The sequence below is a fragment of the Podarcis vaucheri genome (genome assembly GCF_965113315.1).
Source record: "Podarcis vaucheri genome assembly, chromosome: 7".
Lineage (NCBI taxonomy): Eukaryota > Metazoa > Chordata > Lepidosauria > Squamata > Lacertidae > Podarcis > Podarcis vaucheri.
In genome coordinates, this window is record NC_138765.1 from 59,725,145 (window position 1) to 59,744,475 (window position 19,331).

Here is a 19,331-nt window from a genome sequence, read left to right on the forward strand (position 1 = left end):
TACTACACCCCCCAGAATGACCCTTTGCAAGATTGCCCTACTCTTGGTTCTGCTGGCTTTGGTAGAACCCTGGCTAAGAGACTTACCCTGGTGAATCTCCACCTGGGCTGCAATGAGGGGCTTCATGGCCCAGGCTCACTCAGCTATCCACCTATTCTAAACCCACTCATCCCAGTGGATCTTGGGTTTGGATGACACTGTATTAGTGAAAGCAGCCTTGGATGCCAGTGTAAATGTTAGGGCTGTGATCTAGGACTGGACAAATCCCAACTTGAATCAGGCCAATTGTTCTGGGTTCGATGAGGTGCACCCTGAGCAATCGTGAGAGTAGTGGTGGTTTGGCAACCACGTTTAATTAGGGTTTTAAACCCTAATTAAACATGGGGGTAGTGCCAAAGTGAAGGGGTTGGATGGGAGATGTAGATAGAAATTCTCACCCGGCCTACTTTTAACCGCTTTGCCACCACAAACATTAGGATTTAAAATACCGATTAAACTTAGGGCTAGATCATTCTAGGTTGAATCAGGCAACAAACCAGATTTGAGGTGGCCATGTACAGCCCTGCTTAATGTTATGGTATGAGGAGGAGGTGTAGCACAGGCAAACTGGTATTTTGTTCAAAGGGTTAAGGATTAGCTGATTTCAGTTTTGCAAAACACTGGGGGTATGTGGTTGGATTTTTTTCTTCTTTTTTACTGAAATGTGTTTATTCTATAGCAAGATAAAAGCATTTGTTTTAGATAAGCAAAATACAAACAACTCAATTGCTGCTATTATAACTCATAAAAAAGTATAAAAACAGCATAAAAACACAGTAAGCAATATTGCAGTTAAATCATTCATGTTACCAGTGTTTACATTAAAGCCTCATTTATGAAAACTTTACAACACATGATATGAAAAACTTACAATTTTTTAAAGGAAATATTTACACTGATTATTCAGATGTAGCAATTCTTTTAAATAGTCTACTGGTATTACAGCATATATTTTTTAAAAACTCACATTTTTCCTTCTTACCTATTTTTTTTGTAATAACAGTGCATTTAAGTGCATTTCCTTTTTTAAAAAATACAGTGTATTAAATCTGAAAGTTGTCACCCAAACACAGGATAGAATATTCACATCTTTTTTAAAAAAACAACAACAACAACTTGGAATGAACAGAACAGGGTAAGAATATATTTTGTAACAAAGCACTGTAAGTGTTTAGAGAAATTATAGCTTTGATGGTAAAGATGGGCTCTGATATTTAAGAACTTTCACTTGCAGGTTCCCCCCCTCCCCCTTCTGGAGACATATTAAAAAGAGAAAAAGGAGCTTTGGCAAAAGTCTATGATTTTTACATTAATCTTTATATATATATTTATATTTATATATATATGACAGAGAAAAACACCGTCAACTACTCATGTCATACGAGTGTGATTGCATGGAATCCAATCAACATTTTACAGGTAGTTACAACTGTGCTTTTTAGGTCTTCATGAACAAAAAAACCCAAAAAGAAACCCCAAACTGGTTTGAAGTGCATTCACTAATCAGTTTTAATCTGGAACTGTGAAAAAGGCCAAAACTTTTTCGTTTCACTGCCCAGGCATATCCAAGACTATGTAGTTCACATGTTATGGGTAAAGCTCAAAATAAATAAAGAAAACAAGAGAGCACAGCATTTTCTTTAAAAAGATCGGAAAGAGAGAGGGGGGAAACAAATATTTATAGTCAGCTAAATGAATATACACAGCTACATTGTAGTTCTTTATTGCCTATCTAATAGACAGCTTAGAGGCTCACTCATCTGTTATGCATCCCTGCATAACTACCATCAGCAATGTACAGTTTCCAGCCGTAAACAGTCCCCCTTTGCTTAACTCACAATGCAAAGCAGCTTTGCAACATGTGTCTTCAGAAAATACTGGCCTGCGATAATAGCTGAGTCTGTGTCTGGGTTTGTATTTGGGACTGGTGTTGTTGGGGGGCTGGCGGGGGGCTCCCGATGCTGGGGATCGGGGAGGTGATCTGTGAGGCCACTGGGGAATGTTGCTGAGGTGAAGGCTGTGACTGGTGCTGCTGCTGCTGTTGCTGCTGCAGGTGCTGCATCTGCTGCTGCTGCATCTGCTGGAGCTGGTGCTGCAACTGATGCTGAATTTGCTGCTGGCTCAGCTGCTGCTGCAGGTGCTGCTGCTGCTGCAGGTGCTGCTGCATGTGGTGCTGGAAATGCTGCTGCTGCATCTGCTGCTGGATCTGCTGATGCATGTGCTGCTGGTGGAGCTGCTGCTGCTGCATCTGCTGCTGCTGCATCTGCTGCAGCTGCTGCAGCTGGTGCTGCTGGCTCTGCAAGGAAGGGCTGACCTGGGAGGGCGCCGACGCCGACGTGCCCACCATGCTGCTTCCCATGGAGCTTATCAGCGAGGTGGAAATGTTTGTGGGCATGTTGGGCGCAATGGTGACCGAGGCAACTATCTGATTCATGGGCAGCCGCATTGCTAGAGGCTTGGGGGCAATTGCCCTGGGGAGCGACTGCTGGAGAGTCTGTGGAGAAGTGGCCACGGCCGCGTGCTGGGAGAGAGGGGCGTTCAGAAGGAGGGACGAGGACAGGTTTGTAGATGCCAGCGTTTGCTGAACAGAACGGATTGTTTGGGCTTCAGCTGACTCAGCAGCAGCCTGCATTTAAGAAAGAGAAGTTCATGACAGTTAATACAGAGGCCGCCTCTTATGTTTTTATATTTATACGTTTATATTTATATTTGTCACATTTGCATTTCTCTCACACCCGAGGAGCTTGTAATAGCATCCTTGGCATCTTCCCCTTTCTCTTTATTAATAATAATTAAAAAAATCTTTAACACAACTTTAATAACACAGAACAATCCCCTTCCCATCTCAGGGAGGACACAAGGGGTGCCTAAATTAAAACAAAAGGCAAAACAAAAAAACAAAAAAGTATTAATCCATCAGTAAAACCCATCAGGAGGTAACAAGATTCAAGTCTATTGTGTTCATAGCAGCCAGAAAGTTTTCTATACTGTGGGAATGTATCTTTTTACTGCAGTTTTGCTTTCCTAAACAGTGCCAGTCTCAAAAAAAAGAAAAAGCATTTCGTTCCTTTAACCAGTCACAGATTATTTGTTAATTTTTCCATCAAGGCAACTCACCAAACCACCTTACACTCATACGGCAACATCCTTTAAGTCATATCAATAGCTGGTCAGGCAACTCCCCATTTTAGGAACATCAGAAGAGCATTAGGCCAAAGGTACATCTAGTCCTGGGATCTGTTCTTACAATGGCCAACCAGTAGCCAACAGGAAGCAGGACATGAGTGTGATAGCACTGTTCCCCCCTCATATTTTTCAGAAAATAGCATTTGGAGGTACATGCTGATGCTGGAGGTATTACATAGCCATCGTGACTAGTGGGCATATATAGCCTTATCACCCAAAAAATTGTATAATCCACCTTTTAAAGCCTTCCAAGCTGGTGGTCATCACTACATATTAGGGAACTGCATAATTTAATCATGCGCTGTGTGATCATTAATATTTTTCTATTCTGAATCTCCAACCCTTCCAGGTTCCATTTGTTCATACAGGGAAGGAGATAAGACTTCTATCCACCTTCATGCATCCATATGAACTGACCCAGACCCTGTGATCATGATCAGAGCTTTGTGTACCTCTTCCACAAGAGGTCCAAAAGGTGGTAACACAAGAATGCGCCTTTTCTTCACTGGCTCCTCTTTTGTGGAATGCTCTCTCCAGGGTCGGCTGCCTGGCACCATCTTTAGATATCTTTAGGACCTCAGAGAAAACTTCCCCTCTATAACCAGGCCTTTGGCCTTTAACTATCTGGGACCTTTTAGAAGTGGGTGGGGTGTCTTAAATGTACACACACAAACCCATTTTAATGTATCTATGTAGGTTGTTGTTTGCTTGTAAGTTGCTTTGGCTTGCGATGGGCAAGATAAAGAGACTAACAAAGTAAATGAAGAACAGTAATAATAATGCATCGTTTAATACACCTTTTTCACACACATCCTTTATCCATATAACCACTGCTAGAGCCTTTTCGGGACATTTGGAGGGGAGGACTAGATGTTTTTAAGGCATCGAGGAGGAGCCTGTTGCCAAGATTCAATTTCCTTGCAAGTATTAATTGGTTGAGTGGAGGAGCCCTCAAATATCTGAAGATAGCTTAGCTGATCAAGGATATGAAACCTACAAGCAAAGCCCAAGACAACCTACTACACCTCACAGACTCGCTCTGCATTGGGTTCTGATTTCTGCAGATACCAAATCGCTTCTGCAAAAGAATAAATTGCCAACAGTCTCATACTGCTGTTTATTATAAGAGCTTTCACAAGAGCTTTATTCAATAAATAATGCAGCATGTACAGTACCGTGATATTACACCGCCTTGTAACATGCTCTATGGTTTTGCAGTGCTTTACTCAAAGACCATTTCTCTTCTTTTTCCAAATGGATGGTGCCCAGTTATATTTATAGTACTGAAATTTTGCTGTTTTCTGGTTTGTTGTTATATTTGTTATTATGTTGTTGTTGTTCTGTTATGAAGCTGTGATTTGCAATGATTGATTTTGAGACCTATTCCTGTCTTCTTTGATGTAAGTCACTTTGGACGGGATTCTTTTGTGGAAAAGTGGCATACCAATAAAATTATGAGTGAATGAATCTATACGATGTCCTGGTTGCACAGAGAGCAAAGCAACCTGATTTTTGTAAGTGAAATAATTGTAGAGTTGGAAGGGCCTAAAGAGTCGTCTAATCCAAACCTCTACAACACAGGAATAAAAGATGGATATACCAGGGACTTAGTCTCAGTCCGTCTGCATGCAAAGCAAGAGCCTCTAGATTGCTGTCCTTCCCCAAAGATAAGGCTGGTTAAAAAAACAAACTCTCTGCTTATTTATTTATAAGGTGAAAAGAATCCACACTGAAGGCACTGCAGTACTGGATGCGTAACTGAAGTCAGACTTGAGCTCACCTTGGAAACCAAACTTGCTCTGTAGGCAGCAAGTGCCTTAAGGTATTCTTTCTTGGCAGCTTCTGTTTTCCTTTTATATACCTGTTAAAAGACATTGCAATTAACACCACCTTCAGTGTTTAAATTTCACACCATAAAGTAGCTCTTGCCCGAAGAGGGAAGTTATGGTCTTGTAAAACGAAGAAAGTCAAAAGGGACAATGCCAACGCTGCAACAAAAAGGTTCACAAAAGTGTGTGACTCCCATCCCTCCTCTCCTTTAAAACAACGAGCCAAAACTGCTACTGTGTACATTTTCAGCATTAAAATGGGAAGGAGTTGGAGCTGAGATGATTAAAAAAAAATCTCCTGAATTCATCCGCCTCCCTCCAAAGGTTACCTCTTTCATTTCTGTTTGCATTCACGTCACCCATCAGTTACTTCTTTGACTCCATTTATTATATTGCTTCCTGGAAGCAGTTTCATAGCCAATTAGAAATGACTATGTGATGATGTCACAGAGCATAAATTAAGCCAATACAGAGTAAGGGAACAGGCCTTGCGCTGAATGAGCTTTGTTTGCCTCCAGTGATGTCATCACAATTACAAAATTTACTTGCTATATAAAAGCAGTAGCCTCTCAAGAGAGAACATTTCACAAGCAAGTTCACCTTGTTTTCATTGATGTTCTGAACTTGCTTGTGAAATGTTCTCTCTTGAGTTCCATTCAGCCCTCACTGAGATTTTAAGAACATGGGCATATGAAGTTGCCTTAACCAGACCACTGGTCCATCTAAGTTCAGTACTCTCTTCACTGATTTGCAGCAGGTCTCCAGGGTTTTAGACAGAAGTCCTAACTGAAGACAGCCAGGATTTAACCTGGGACCATCCATATGCAAGGTTAGTGCTCTGCCTCTGAGCCTTGTCATTAAAGGGGTAAACCCATTACTAAATGCTCTTTCATACATTAGGGAACAGACAGTGCCTCTTAAGATGGTCCTTGCATTTTTAGTAAGTATTTACATTCAGAGCAATATTTTGCAGTGCAATGCTCCACCGTCCAATAAATCGGGAACTGTTTAGCCGGTCAAAAGTGTTTTTCATTGATTAATTGATGAATCAAGTCAATTAAAATATTGCAACCTTACTACTACCACTGCAATCAGAGAATGACAAGGGGCTGATATGAAGCCAGATCCTTAGCTGGGATGATAGGAAGCATAACTGTGCTCCAACCCATGCTGCTGCATTTCTAATTAATGAAGTCAGAAGGATCAGCCCACTAGTGTTTAATTAGGACTTTGGCATCTTTCAGTGCATCGCCCCTTTCTCCCCCAAAACTCCAAAGGGTCCCTTGGTTACCTGCTTCTGCTCTTCTCCTAGGCTATCCCACATAGACGCTACAATTTTTGAAACCTCTCCAAAGGTAGCATTGGGGTTCTGCCCTTTAATTGCTGCTTGTGTATCCCTGAAGAACAGGGCATATGCTGACACTGGCTTCTGTGGCTCATTGGGGTCTTTCTTTTTCTTCTTCTTTGGAGTCTTGGGCTTCTTGCCAGAATCTGGGGCAGCTCTCTTTTCTCCTGCAGCCTTGATAAAGAGCAACGAAACCAAAATCAGTGTCCAGCATGGGATATTAATTATAAAAATCAGCTATGCATGCACAAAGCTATTTATGCTCTACTTGAAAAGAAGTATGCCAAAAGACCACAACATAGGGGAAATAAAAAGAAGACCTTTGTAGTAGGCATTAAAAAACAATTCAAAATCATAAGACATGGAATATATTTCTGATCATGAGGGCGAGAAACTTACATTTCTAGTTTATTTTTTAAAGTATCCATCAGAGGTATCACATTCACCATATCAGGTGCTCATGCACAACTGGAAATGCAGAAACAGTCTTGTCTATGGGCAGCATTATGCAAAGTATTTGAGGCCATTATCTGAAGCTTGTTTCTGACAAACGTTTCACAGTGCAACACCAGCTCCCACTTTAACCATATACCAAGCTTGTAGCCCTCCAGCCACTCACTTAGAATGCTCTCAGAAAAGAAGCATAGGTCACTGATTTCCATTTTTAACAGAGGTGTTTGTTTGTTTGTTGAAGCCTATCAAATGAGCTTCACATTTGTTCATAGCCCACCTACTGGCCCTGCCAAATGAGCCTATTTCCTCCACTAGCTCCTTCACCCTGTGTTGTCCCACAAGCAAGAGTAGCCAGCATTAGAGGTTTGCATAGTTCCATATGGAAGCCAACAGCCTATCAGATGAGTTACAGAAATAAGATACTCAGTATGAAAGGAGGAGGAAACCACTCGTCATTCTTCTTTCAGCCTTTTTGTTAAGGCTGCTTACTATGGCTTTTGTTCCTTTTTCCGGGTCACAGAACAATTAATAGAGTCATTATTCAATCACGACTGAGCTCCAATGAGTCCCTCTGCAGCTGCCCTGCATAGCCTGTAGGCAGAGTTCTGGTGGAAATGGCATTTGATGGATCCATGCGATTAATTTCAGGCCTTCCACATGCTCAACTCCCATGGTCTTCATCAAAAATTCTGCATACATAACCTGCACAACCAATCTCTTTATTTAGCTTTCTATAACCTGCTCTCTATCCCTCAGGCTCAAGGCTAATAACTGCAAAGTAACAAAACAAATAAATGCAAAACTGTGCTATGTTAGACATAGATATTCCAGCCATCAGGCATCTGCTCTTTGTTTATATCCCAAAATAGGCTGTCATTGTTCAGAGATATTTCTCAGTCGGCTGTCTATCCTTTGCAAACCTATTTAATCTGATATGAAAAGGAATTTGAGAGCACACTCAAAGCTTTCCCAAAGAGGTGAAGGTATTTTTTATTGGTTTTTTTATTGAAGAATGCTTAGGTTTTTGGTTTTGTAAAATGAAAATTAATTTGCAAGCAGGTATGTCAGTCAGAATTGCTGCATCTAGAAAATGAGGAAGTTGCTATAAAGAACCCTATACCAGCAACTTTTTCTCTCATTTATTTCTCGCTTTTTTCTTCAAGGGGCTCCAGGTGCCATGTACATGGTTTTCTCCCCTCCTCATTTAATCCGCACAAGAACCCTATGAGGCTGGTGAGGCTGAGAGGCAGTGGCTGGCCCAAGCTCACCCACTGAGCTTCATGGCTGAGAAGGGATTTGAACCCTGCTCTCCCAGTTCCTACAGTTAAGTCCCACACTCGAACCATTACACCACATTAATACACACCAAAAGCCACAGAATAGCAGCATAGCATCATTATGGTAAGCAACTAAATAAAGCTACTGGGTGATACAGTGGTGCCTCACAAGACGAAATTAATTCGTTCCGCGAGTTTTTTCGTCTAGCGAATTTTTTGTCTTGCGAAGCACAGTGTTGGAAAAGTTTTGGAAAAGCTTCAAAAATCGCCAAAAACCTCAAAAAAGGCTACCACACTGTGTTCTATGAGTTGCTCCTCGAAGTCAAGTCGCAACTGTATTAACGGTGTTAAGAAAAAGGAAACAAACTTGCAAAAAACGCAAGACGTTTTCGTCTTGCGAAGCAAGCCCATAGGGAAATTTGTCTTGCGAAGCAGCTCAAAAACCGCAAAACCCTTTCGTCTAGCGAGTTTTTCGTCTTGCGAGGCATTCGTCTTGCGGGGCACCACTGTACTCAACTAAGTTTTATTCAGAGCAGACTCACTGAAATATTGCATTTAATTACGGGGTATCAGAGTTTTTGGGGGGTTAACCAGGCTGGGATAGCTGGGATAGCAGGCTTGTTGGTTTTTTTAATGTCTGATGTAGATTTTTTCAATTTCGTTGTTCTGTATGGGACAATGACAATAAAGATTATCGTATCGTATGAAATGATTCTACTCTGAATAAAACTTAGCTGAATTCCACTCACTCCTTTTTGCCCTTACTGATCTCCACTTAAAAACAAAAACAAAAGTTTGGTGGTGGGAGAGAGAGCATCTTTTTACAACACATGATAGAACTTACCCTGTTTGAGTCCTCCGCATCTTCCTCATTTATAGAACTGGATGGAGAAGGGGTTGCCGATTTGCTTGCAGGAGGGGATGGGGAAGTGTGTGGCACATTGGTCCCGCCCAAGTTCAGCCCCAGTTGAGCACTGAGCTGGGATTGGTTAATAGTGGTCAGCTGGTTAGGTGACATAATTCCCGAACGAGCAGCATCTGTCATATGGACAATGGATCTCATAATCAAAGAGTGGTCCTGGCGATACTGAGGCACATCTGCATGACTATGATCCTAGAAAGAAAGAAAAAGGTGGGGAAATATGATATTAACCTGCTAGAATTATCAAGTCAATTCCTGTGCCCTACTCCAACTCAACTTATATCTCAGCCTAAGGATGTGCAATGTAGTCACTAGGTGTTATTTTCTGGTTTACTGTTCCACCCACTTCTCTCTCCATCACTTACTGTTTCTCAAATCTCCAATTCTAGATTGCATTCCCCTCAGGGAAGGGATCTGTTCTACTGCACTCTTGTAAAACACCATTCACGCTCATGGTGCTATATAAATTCAAAATAATAATCAGGATTGGCAGCAAGCGTTGGCATACTAAGGCATCTGCCAGGAGCCCACAGCCCAGCAGAGAGCCCACCAGCATGAGCCCCCTGGAGCTGCTCCTGCTCTTCACAACCACCTCCCAAATTTATGTATTTATAAAATTTCTATCCCACCCTTCCTCCCCAACGAGCCCAGGGGAGCAAACTATAAGTGGGGAAATAATGAAAAGCTCTTAAAAACAATTCCAATACAGATGCAGACCAGGGAAGATCAGAACGCAAAAGCCTTGCTGAAGAGGAAGGTATTTAATAGGTGCCATAAAGATGCCGCCTGTCTAATATTCAAGAGGAGGGAATTCCAAAAGGAAGGTGCCACAATGATAAAGAGCAGATTCCTACATTATGCAGACAGATTTCCTGATAAGTTGGTATTTTCAGGAGGCCCTCACCTACAGAGCGCGGTGATCAGTTAGGTATATAACAGTTGAGGCAATCTTTCAGGTATCAATAATAATAATAATAATAATAATAATAATAATAATAATAATAATTTATTATTTGTACCCTGCCCATCTGGCTGGGTTTCCCCAGCCACTCTGGGCGGCTTCCAACAAAGATTAAAAATACATTAAAATGTCACACATTAAAAGCTTCCCTAAACAGGGCTGCCTTCAGATGTCTTCTAAATGTCAGGTAGTTGTTTATCTCTTTGACATCTGATGGGAGGGCGTTCCATCAGGTGGGTGCCACTACTGAGAAGATCCTCTTCCTGGTTCCCTGTAGCCTTGCTTCTCGCAGTGAGAAACTGCCAGAAGGCCCCCAGCGCTGGACCTCAGTGTCTGGGCAGAATGATGGGGGTGAAGATGCTCCTTCAGGTATACTGGGCCAAGGCCGTTTAGGGATTTAAAGGTCAGCACCAACACTTTGAATTGTGCTCGGAAATGTACTGGGAGCCAGTGTAGCTCTTTCAGGACCAGTGTTATATGGTCTGGTGGCCACTCTCAGTAACCAGTCTAGCTGCCACATTCTGGATTAGTTGTAGTTTCTGGGTCACCTTCAAATGTAGCCCCACGTAGAGCGCATTGAGTAGTCCAAGTGGGAGATAACTATAGCATGCACCACTCTGGTGAGACAGTCCGCAGGCAGATAGGGTCTCAGCCTACAAAGCTGTATATGACTTTGTACATCAAAACTAGCCCCTTGAACTTCCTGTGTCCCAATGTTATAATGCAATAATTCTGATACATGATTACAGTAATCCTTGCTTGCCTTGAGCTCTATTTATATTTCCAGAATGTTTTGCTTCTGGTTTCCCAGTGTTAAATTCACAAACTAAATAAACAAAGAAAGCTTGTAATACAAATGTATCTGAACCAGACAGGAGTTGAAGTTGCCTAATTCCTTCTGGGTAACTTTTCCTGTGAATTCTTACTGCTGCTTATAATAAAGGAACTCTCACCTAGGATGATTATTATTGTTGTTGTTATTGTTAATTTGTGTATACTGCCCTTCATCCAAAGACCCCAGGATGGTTCCCAACAGAAAAATACAAAATGAGAATACAAAATACATAATGAAACAAAGGCAAGCCAATAACTCCCACAAACACATTTAAAAAGCCACAGACTGTTAATCAGCTGAACACCTGGTTAAAGATAAATGTTTCTGCCTGGCACCTAAAGATGCATAATGAAGGAGCCAGGCGAGCCTCCCTGGGAAAGCATTCCACAAATAGGGAGCCACTGCAGGAAAGGCCCATTCTCATGCTGCCACCCTCTGATGATTATTGTAGGGTTTGGATTAGTTCATATGGGGAGAGGTGGTCCTTGAGGTATTGCAGTCCCCAGCTATTTAGGGTTCAATAGGTCAAAACCAGCACTATGACTTTGGCTCAGAAACTAATTGGAAGTCAGTGCAGTTGGGCCAGGATTGGTGTTACATGCTCAAACCATCTTGCCCCAGTGCCAAAACTGGACCTAAACCCTGATTGATCTGGATCTAGGAAATCAGTTTCCTCCAAGAGCATCTGGATCTGGCCTGCGACCATCCACTCAAGAACATTTCCCAAAAAGGGGAGACGGGCTGGTCTCAGGTTTTCTGAATCCAGGGTGGGTTTCTTGAGGAGTAGTTTTACCCCTGCCTCCTTCAAGCAGGCAGGGACCACCCCTTCTCACAAGGAGGCATTAATCACCTCCCTGGCCCAGCCAGCTGTCCCCTCCCTGCTGGTTTTTATCAGCCAAGAGGGTCAAGGGTCCAGTCACTCTGGCTGATCCAAGCACCTTGTCCACAACCTTGAGCCTAAAGAACTGAAATTCATCCGACACAACAGGACCAGACAATGCTCTGGACACCCCTTGAGATTCATCTGCTATAATGGCAGATTATATTGGCAGGGGTATCTGGAAGTCATTCAGAATCTTTTTAAGGATATCACTTTCCACAAATTAAATCACCCCACCCAAATCCTGCAGTGCCACTGCCAATTCTGCAGACAGTGTCTTACTGCCTTAAGGAAGAGTTTTTTAATGTTAGAAAATAAAAAGACTTGAAGAGAATAATAATTTGCTGGGGGGGGGGGGAGAGATAGGGTGTCAAGGCATACAGAGAGCTATTTCCTGGTGGTTTCTCACCTATAAAAAGCTGCTCTTTTCTCTGCCACAAAAAGAGGTTTCCCTTAGTCCTTATTCAAATAAATCATAATATAAAGACATGGTTTAACAAATGCTTTACTCTAAATCTTGTCATTTTGGTTCAGTTTGAGGCTTTTATTGAAGCTAAGTTCTGCTGACTTAAACAGGCCCAGAAACCAATTTCATAGGCAAGTCTATGAATTCTTAACCATTTCATCTAAGATGAAATGCATGGTACTGCTTTTGCCTCCCGTTCATACTTCCCTTCTCTACTTTTTTCTTGCAGTGGGAAGCTTAAGAACGTCCTGAATTCATTATGTTAGAGGTGGGGGACTTGTGGCCCTCCAGATGTTGTTAGACTCTAAATCCCATCATCCTTAACCACTGGCTCTGCTGGCTGAGACTAATGAGGCTTGGAATCCAAGAAAAACTGGAGGGTTGTAGGTTCCCCATCACAGATGCAGATGTAGATGCTTGTACATCTGCAGCAATGCATTTGCCCATAGCAACATGCAGACAAAACCCCAGTAGCCTAATACATAATTACAAGAGAGAAAAGTTACAGAGGGCTGCAAAAAGGAGATTTTTACAGAGGTGGAAATATGAGGACACATAATACAGTATAGTAAATCAGTATTTTGATATAATATTTGATATAAAAGCTGAACATAATTAACATAATTAGCATAATGCTAGCCCACTCACACATATACAGATAAGGCTTTAACTTACACATTGTTATTCCAAAACTTAATGAACAAAGACTGTTTTTCAATAAATCTATTCATTTTCTTGAATAAGGTCTAGAAAAATAAATTAATTTAATTACAGTGCCATATCCCTTTTTTCTTTTTAGCCAATTTGCAGTGCACATCCTGACAGCAACAAATAAGTTAAGTGATAGTTTTAGATCACTGTTTCTACCTCTCTTTTCAGATACTCAAAAGTCATTTTGTTTAGGTCAAGTGGGGTATTGCATTATGGCACTTCATTAATTTTATCTGAACCTATCATATGTTAAAGTTGTATTTAAGTATTTATTAAATTTGTTACATTTGCTCCCCAAAGCGTTCAGAGTGATTTTACACTTGAGTTTGCCACCCTAAGAAAGAAAGAAAAAGGCCTCTCAAAAATCCTGTGAGGTAAAATTGGCATGAGGTCACACTGAGGGAGGAACTAGAAGTTTCCGTAAAGGTGCCTTCTCATCCTCTTGCAAACCAAGAGAAGAAAATGTATAGGATTACAGGACACAGCTTTATACCAAAGCCAGACCAACTTGGGTCCCTTCAAATTCAGGAGCTGAATCTTCAAACATTCAGCAGATGTGCTACCACCGAGCTACAGCTCTTCACCATGCACAATTCCATACACCTCTAACATGTCTCCTCACCTCACGAACTTCATATCACCCAACTTTTTCTAATCAAAAACTGGAATATGTTACCATGCAATGTGATCTGCACTGTGCTCTCGCTCCCCCAATAGTGGGGGGGGGGTTTACGGGGCCTGTTTTTGGGCACTACATGAGATCACGGTCCCCCAAAAGCATTTTGTGGGGGGGGGAGAGATCACAGCAGCCAAAATAGCTGCCACAATCTCATGAGAAAAAAAATGGAATGTCCCATTTTTTCCAGGGCACTTGGCAAGTAAGTCACTATCCTTTGCTAAACTAAAAAGCCCAAGTCTTTCCTCAAACTCCCCTATTTTTTACCTATTCATGGGCTTGGGCTTGGATCTCATGCCTTAGGCAAGTACACTGCACCAGTCTTTAGGTGGCAACATAGCAAGTTGTGATTTTACAGCAGATCTAGCCCTGCACATTTGGATACAAGCAACCTGATGTACCGTATTTTTTGCTCTATAAGACTCACTTTTTCCCTCCTAAAAAGTAAAGGGAAGTGTGTGTGCGTCTTATGGAGCAAATGCAGGTGGCGCAGATATCCCAGAAGCCAGAACAGCAAGAGGGATTGCTTTCACTGCACAGCGATCCCTCTTGCTGTTCTGGCTTCTGAGATTCAGAATTATTTTCTTCTTGTTTTCCTCCTCCAAACACTAGGTGTGTCTTGTGGTCTGGTGCGTCTTATAGAGCGAAAAATACGGTAAATATCTAACACGATGCCAAGAAAAGTAATATAAAATATTTACAAATCATGTATTTGTCTTGTTAAATGTGCCGAGATTTAGCCTCCTGAAAAAGCCTGAAGCCACTGGAAGATGGGTTGTTAACTGCCTAAAACTTGCAGTTCTGGAAGTATGGGGGCTTCTGGGACCCTGTTGCCACAAGTAATTGGAGAATTATGATCCAGGGCTATCATGAAACAATTCTCCATGTTGACACTGAAAAGGCTCCTGAAGCCATTGACTGATTTTGAAACTGGAGAGGTGGAAAAGGACAGGGTGGCAGACTGCCCAGGATCCTGAATATATGAAACTGTCTTATAATGAATCATGATGATTAATTCATCTGTACAGTACTGTGTGTAGCAATGTCTTTCCCCAGTAGCAGATCTCGAGGATTTCAAGCAGATATTTTTTCCCCCAGGTGTACCACCTGATATCCTTTTAAGTAGAGATGTATGCATGCAGAGTGTGTCTCTGCCACACAACCACAGATACTGACACTGCACCCAGATTTAAAAAAAAATAAATCAGTTCACTTTGTGCCAGAAACTAGTGCACAGTTTGATGCTAGCTAAAATGTATCTACAATTTTGCTTTAGAAACCCACTTTAAACTTTGTCTCCTTACAATCCTGCAAGCATTGATATACATGGAACCCTAAGAACCTAAGGAAATCCTCAATGGCCCATCTAGTCAGTGCCCAATCATATGCCCTAATGGGAAGTCTAAAGGCAGGACAATCCCCTATGTTTAGACTAAAAAACCATGGCTGCAGAAGTTATTTGGGACCAGAATAAAATGCAGTTTCTTTGAATCCTGACTTTTTAAACCTGTGTGGGTTGTCTTTAAACAAACTGTTTAGGGGGCCTGGATTAGCAGATTTCTGTGGTGGTTTTTTTACTCTAAATAGCTGGCAAAATCAAATCAATCAATTTAAAAGTATTGCTTAACATGATAGGTAAATAACAGTATAGAATAATAAAACAAGAGAGACCTATATAATACAACAAACGTGCCAAGAAATGAAACATTAAGAATTAAGCATAAATCAATAAAAAGCACCTTAATTAAAACTTGATAATTGATCTTTCAAATGGAGTAAATCACCGAGTTGGGCTCAGCCCATTATTTACCTAGATTTAAATTCCTTTCATACCATTTTCTAATTTTATTTTGGCCACAAAACATGCAGAAGTAAAACAGATACAAGAACCCCAGTTTCCCCAGTAGTATATTTTATATTTGCCTTCTAAAATTTGGTTTGTGCCTTGACTGCTTCCATTAAAAAAAAAATGGCTACTCCGTATTGTCACATACTTTTTAAAAAGCAAGAATTCTATGTTCTGGCAAAATCTAATTATACAACACTGCTCTGTTCAGTTGGACTATCACCAAAAGCAACAACAATCCCCAAATAAAAGGAAAAACCATTGCCATAAAGACATACGTGAATCGAAAGCCGAGAAAGAAATGCCTCTCCAGGCACAATGTATGCATCTCAGTGTTATGAGAACGTTTCAACTCTCATGCGGTTCTGCAGAAGGAAACCAGCAATTGCTTTCCCTTGACCCTTTCAAGTGCACCTCTGAGTGGGGCAAACCAATATTTGGCCCTGAATAAAATTGCCTACAAGGTTCTCACCTCTCCAAATGTCAGAATGATATTTTGGGAATGGGCTCACTGTGTGCGCAAATCTATGGGTCAATGCTTCCCCCCCCCTATTTTTTCATGTTCTACAATACTGAAGATTCGAATTACTGCATAATACACAGGTGACAGAAATGAGAGTAACCTCAAGGAACAGGAACCATTGGAATGGCTTCCTGATTTCCCAATGCTTATTCCACAGCTTTCATTTTTTGCTACCCTTTTACCCGGTTAAACTTCCACTTGCTGTTCTGCAAAAAGAGCAGCATCCTGCTGCCAGTGACAACTAACTTAGAAGCACAGGGAGGTTCGCCTGGTGCCATTTTTGTGGTCTTTTTGGTGCCAGGTGAAGACTTTGTTACTCACTCGCCTTTTAACATAGGGCATCTAATCTTTAAATCTGCTTTTAATGGGGGCAAGGGGTGTACAGAAAGTTCTGTTTTGCCACCTTTATATAGGTCTCGCATTTTTAAACAGGTTTGTGCTTCAGTTTTTATTTCAGTTGGGTTTATTTACTCATTGCAAACTGCCCAGAGAACTTTTACATTATGGGGCAGCGCAGAAGTGCCATAAATCAAACCAAATAAATAACAGGCTGCTTTTTCCTTTTTTTTTTAAGAACCAGAGCTATTTAGCAAGGACAGTATGCACACTGTCCAGCAAATCCCCACAGCAAGGCCAACTGAAAGCATCTTGGCAGATACACGTCTTTTGGCTCCACTGGTGCAGTCAAGGGAGGTAAGTAGGAGTCTCATTATCCTATCAGTGTGATGGCATCCGGAGTTAACTCTGGTAGGACACAACCCTTGTCTTCAGTCTAGAGATATGCCAAATATCCATTTTGCTCTGATGGTTACCAAAGACTGATGGTTACCAAATACATGGTATGCAAAAGAGAGAGGAAATATGTAGGTGTTCCTACTATAGATATATGGTTTTATGATGTATTGTTGAATTCATCTGTCAAAAAAATGTGTCAGAGATGTACAGTAGTACCTCCGGTTATGTAACCCTCTGGTTACATAAACTTTGGGATGCAGAAGTATTTTACCGGGTTTTGCCATGCGCACATGTGCATAAGTGGTCTACCACTGCACACGCATGCGCAGAAGCGGTCCTCAGGTTGTGGAAACCTCAGGATCCAACTGAACCTCTGGAACGGATCCCATCCGCAACCAGAGGTACCACTGTATATTCCTTTTGTGGCATGTTATATGTCCAATAAAAGTTTTCCTGGACAACCAGCTTGATAGGGATAAGTTCCACAAAAGTATGTGGCTCACTGTTCTCAGAAGAACTGTGCACATGACATTTTCTGAAGCTTTTCCTCAGACCATTCTAATCCAGTGACTAAAAACCACATCTCATTTTTGTTTGTTGGCTGTGGGTAAGGGTGGGAAAGAAAAGTGTCACGGTTGACAGTGGCACCAGGTGAGAATTGAGTATTTTGTTATGAGAACAAAAATAATCACCAATAGATTTTATATGTGCAATGTTTAAAAAGCTCTTGTTGTAAAACAATGATACTGACTTTTTTTTAAAAAAAATGCATTATTTATGTTATTACATTTTTATTATAACTTTCCCTGAAGTACCTCAGGGCGATGTGCACAGCTCTCACCCATTTCCTTCTCATAACCATTCTCCATAATCTATTGAACCCCCATTTCCTTCTCATAACCATTCTCCATAATCTACTGAACTTCATAGCTAAGTGAGGCTTTTAATCAGAATCTCTCTGTTCACCTGTAATTCCCAGCAACTGTATTCAGAGATGTACTACTTCCAACAAAGGAAGTTGAACTCAGCCTTCATGGCCAGTAGATGTTGATAGCCTTCTCCTCCGTGGATTTTACTAATCCTCTTTTAAAGGCATCTAGGTTGGAGGCCATCACCACTGGCTCCTTTGGAAGTGATTTCCATAGTTTTAAGTATGTGCCATCTTATTTTATCTGCCCTAAACCTTCCATCATACAGTTTCATTGTATGTTCATGAAAAAGAGAGAACTTATCTCTACTCACTTTCTCCATGGCATGCATTAGTTTTTAAACATCTATCATGTCACTTCTTTCTCTAAACAACAAAACTAAACTGATTGGTGTCTGATGATAAAATGCCACACTGAGCTGTTAAGTGCCTCCTCAGGTGAGAAACCGCCATCCTTATAAATGAACAAATGATTGAATTCAGTAATTAGTTGGGTTTCCCCCTCTTAATGATGACAATAAACATGTTCTTAACAACAAGAAAGGCTTCTTTTAATAAAGAGTTCCAGACACTAAACACATTAATGAACCATGAAATAACTGTTTTATTTGTAATATTATAAACAATACTGCTGTAACTCTGTTGTAATCACAGTTCCTCTCTTTTCCCCTATTCATATCAAGATCGTAATGTGGACATTAAAAATAAATTGTGGGAGTTTCCTTGTAAATAAAATTAGAATGAATAAAACACACATTTTATGAAGGAAAATAACCTGAAACCGTGCCTATCTCCCAATTTGACATAACATATTGGTAATTTTCAATTCCTTGCTTTACTGAAAGGCTAAATCAAGAATCTGGATTATAAATGTCTATATTTAAATTGTCTTTTAAATAAAATTAAAAATCTTTCCTTCATATGATTATATCTATGTGAAATACTAAAGGTTGTTTACAGCAGTGTAATCCTATGCATTCCTACTCAGCGGTAACTCCTACTGGATTTAATAGGACTTACTCCCATGTGATGTGAACAGTGTGTTCCATGTGTACAGTGATATGGGGTGTAAATGCTCCAATACATTATTTCATCATGTAACAGATTCCATTTCATAAGTTCATTAGTTAACAATGAATGGATGCCAATTGCAAATGTAATATTTGATAAGTTTTGCAGTTTCAAAGTTTTAGGTTTGTTGGCTGAATACAAATAAAATAAGCATACAAAATTAAATGGGTCTATAGAGCATCAAAAATTTTCCAATGCAAACTGAAAATTTCCCAGTGCAAACTTCCATTTGCTAATTAGCCTAATTTGCATGAGAACTTTTTTTCAGAAAATGTTCCAAATGTTATTATTCTTTCCTGAAAAACCCACATCATTGCATGTATATAAGATTTCAGTTGCTGAAATCCTATCCACATTTGCATGGGAATAAGCCTTGTTGAACTTAGTGGGACTGATGACTAGGCATGGACTGCATTGTGAGTGACTGATGCTAGCAATCCTTTAATCTTATATACTATTTATGTTAGCAATTTTTGTCCCATGGCATTGTGATAAATATATCAACCAGGATCCACAAAATCAAAAAACAATGAGCTCCAGGGAGCATCAGATTTGTTTTCTTCAGTTGTTCAATGCACATGGCCAAGAACAGAACAAACCCATTGGAATGAATGGTCTTATTAGTCATGTGCATTAATTTCAGTGGAA

General features: G+C 40.7%; 1 protein-coding gene across 1 annotated transcript in view; it reads right to left on the reverse strand.

The window, feature by feature from the left end:
* Positions 1-703: 703 nt before the first annotated feature.
* The window catches only part of TOX3 (TOX high mobility group box family member 3), a 103,612-nt gene continuing 84,984 nt past the window's right edge, over positions 704-19,331 (reverse strand). Inside the window, exons 4-7 of the mRNA XM_082232927.1 lie at positions 8,974-9,243; positions 6,346-6,573; positions 5,006-5,086; positions 704-2,665 (exon numbers count right to left, since the gene is read on the reverse strand). Coding sequence (XP_082089053.1) covers positions 1,907-2,665; positions 5,006-5,086; positions 6,346-6,573; positions 8,974-9,243 — 1,338 coding nt within the window. The 3' untranslated portion in view covers positions 704-1,906. The remainder of the gene's footprint in view (positions 2,666-5,005; positions 5,087-6,345; positions 6,574-8,973; positions 9,244-19,331) is intronic.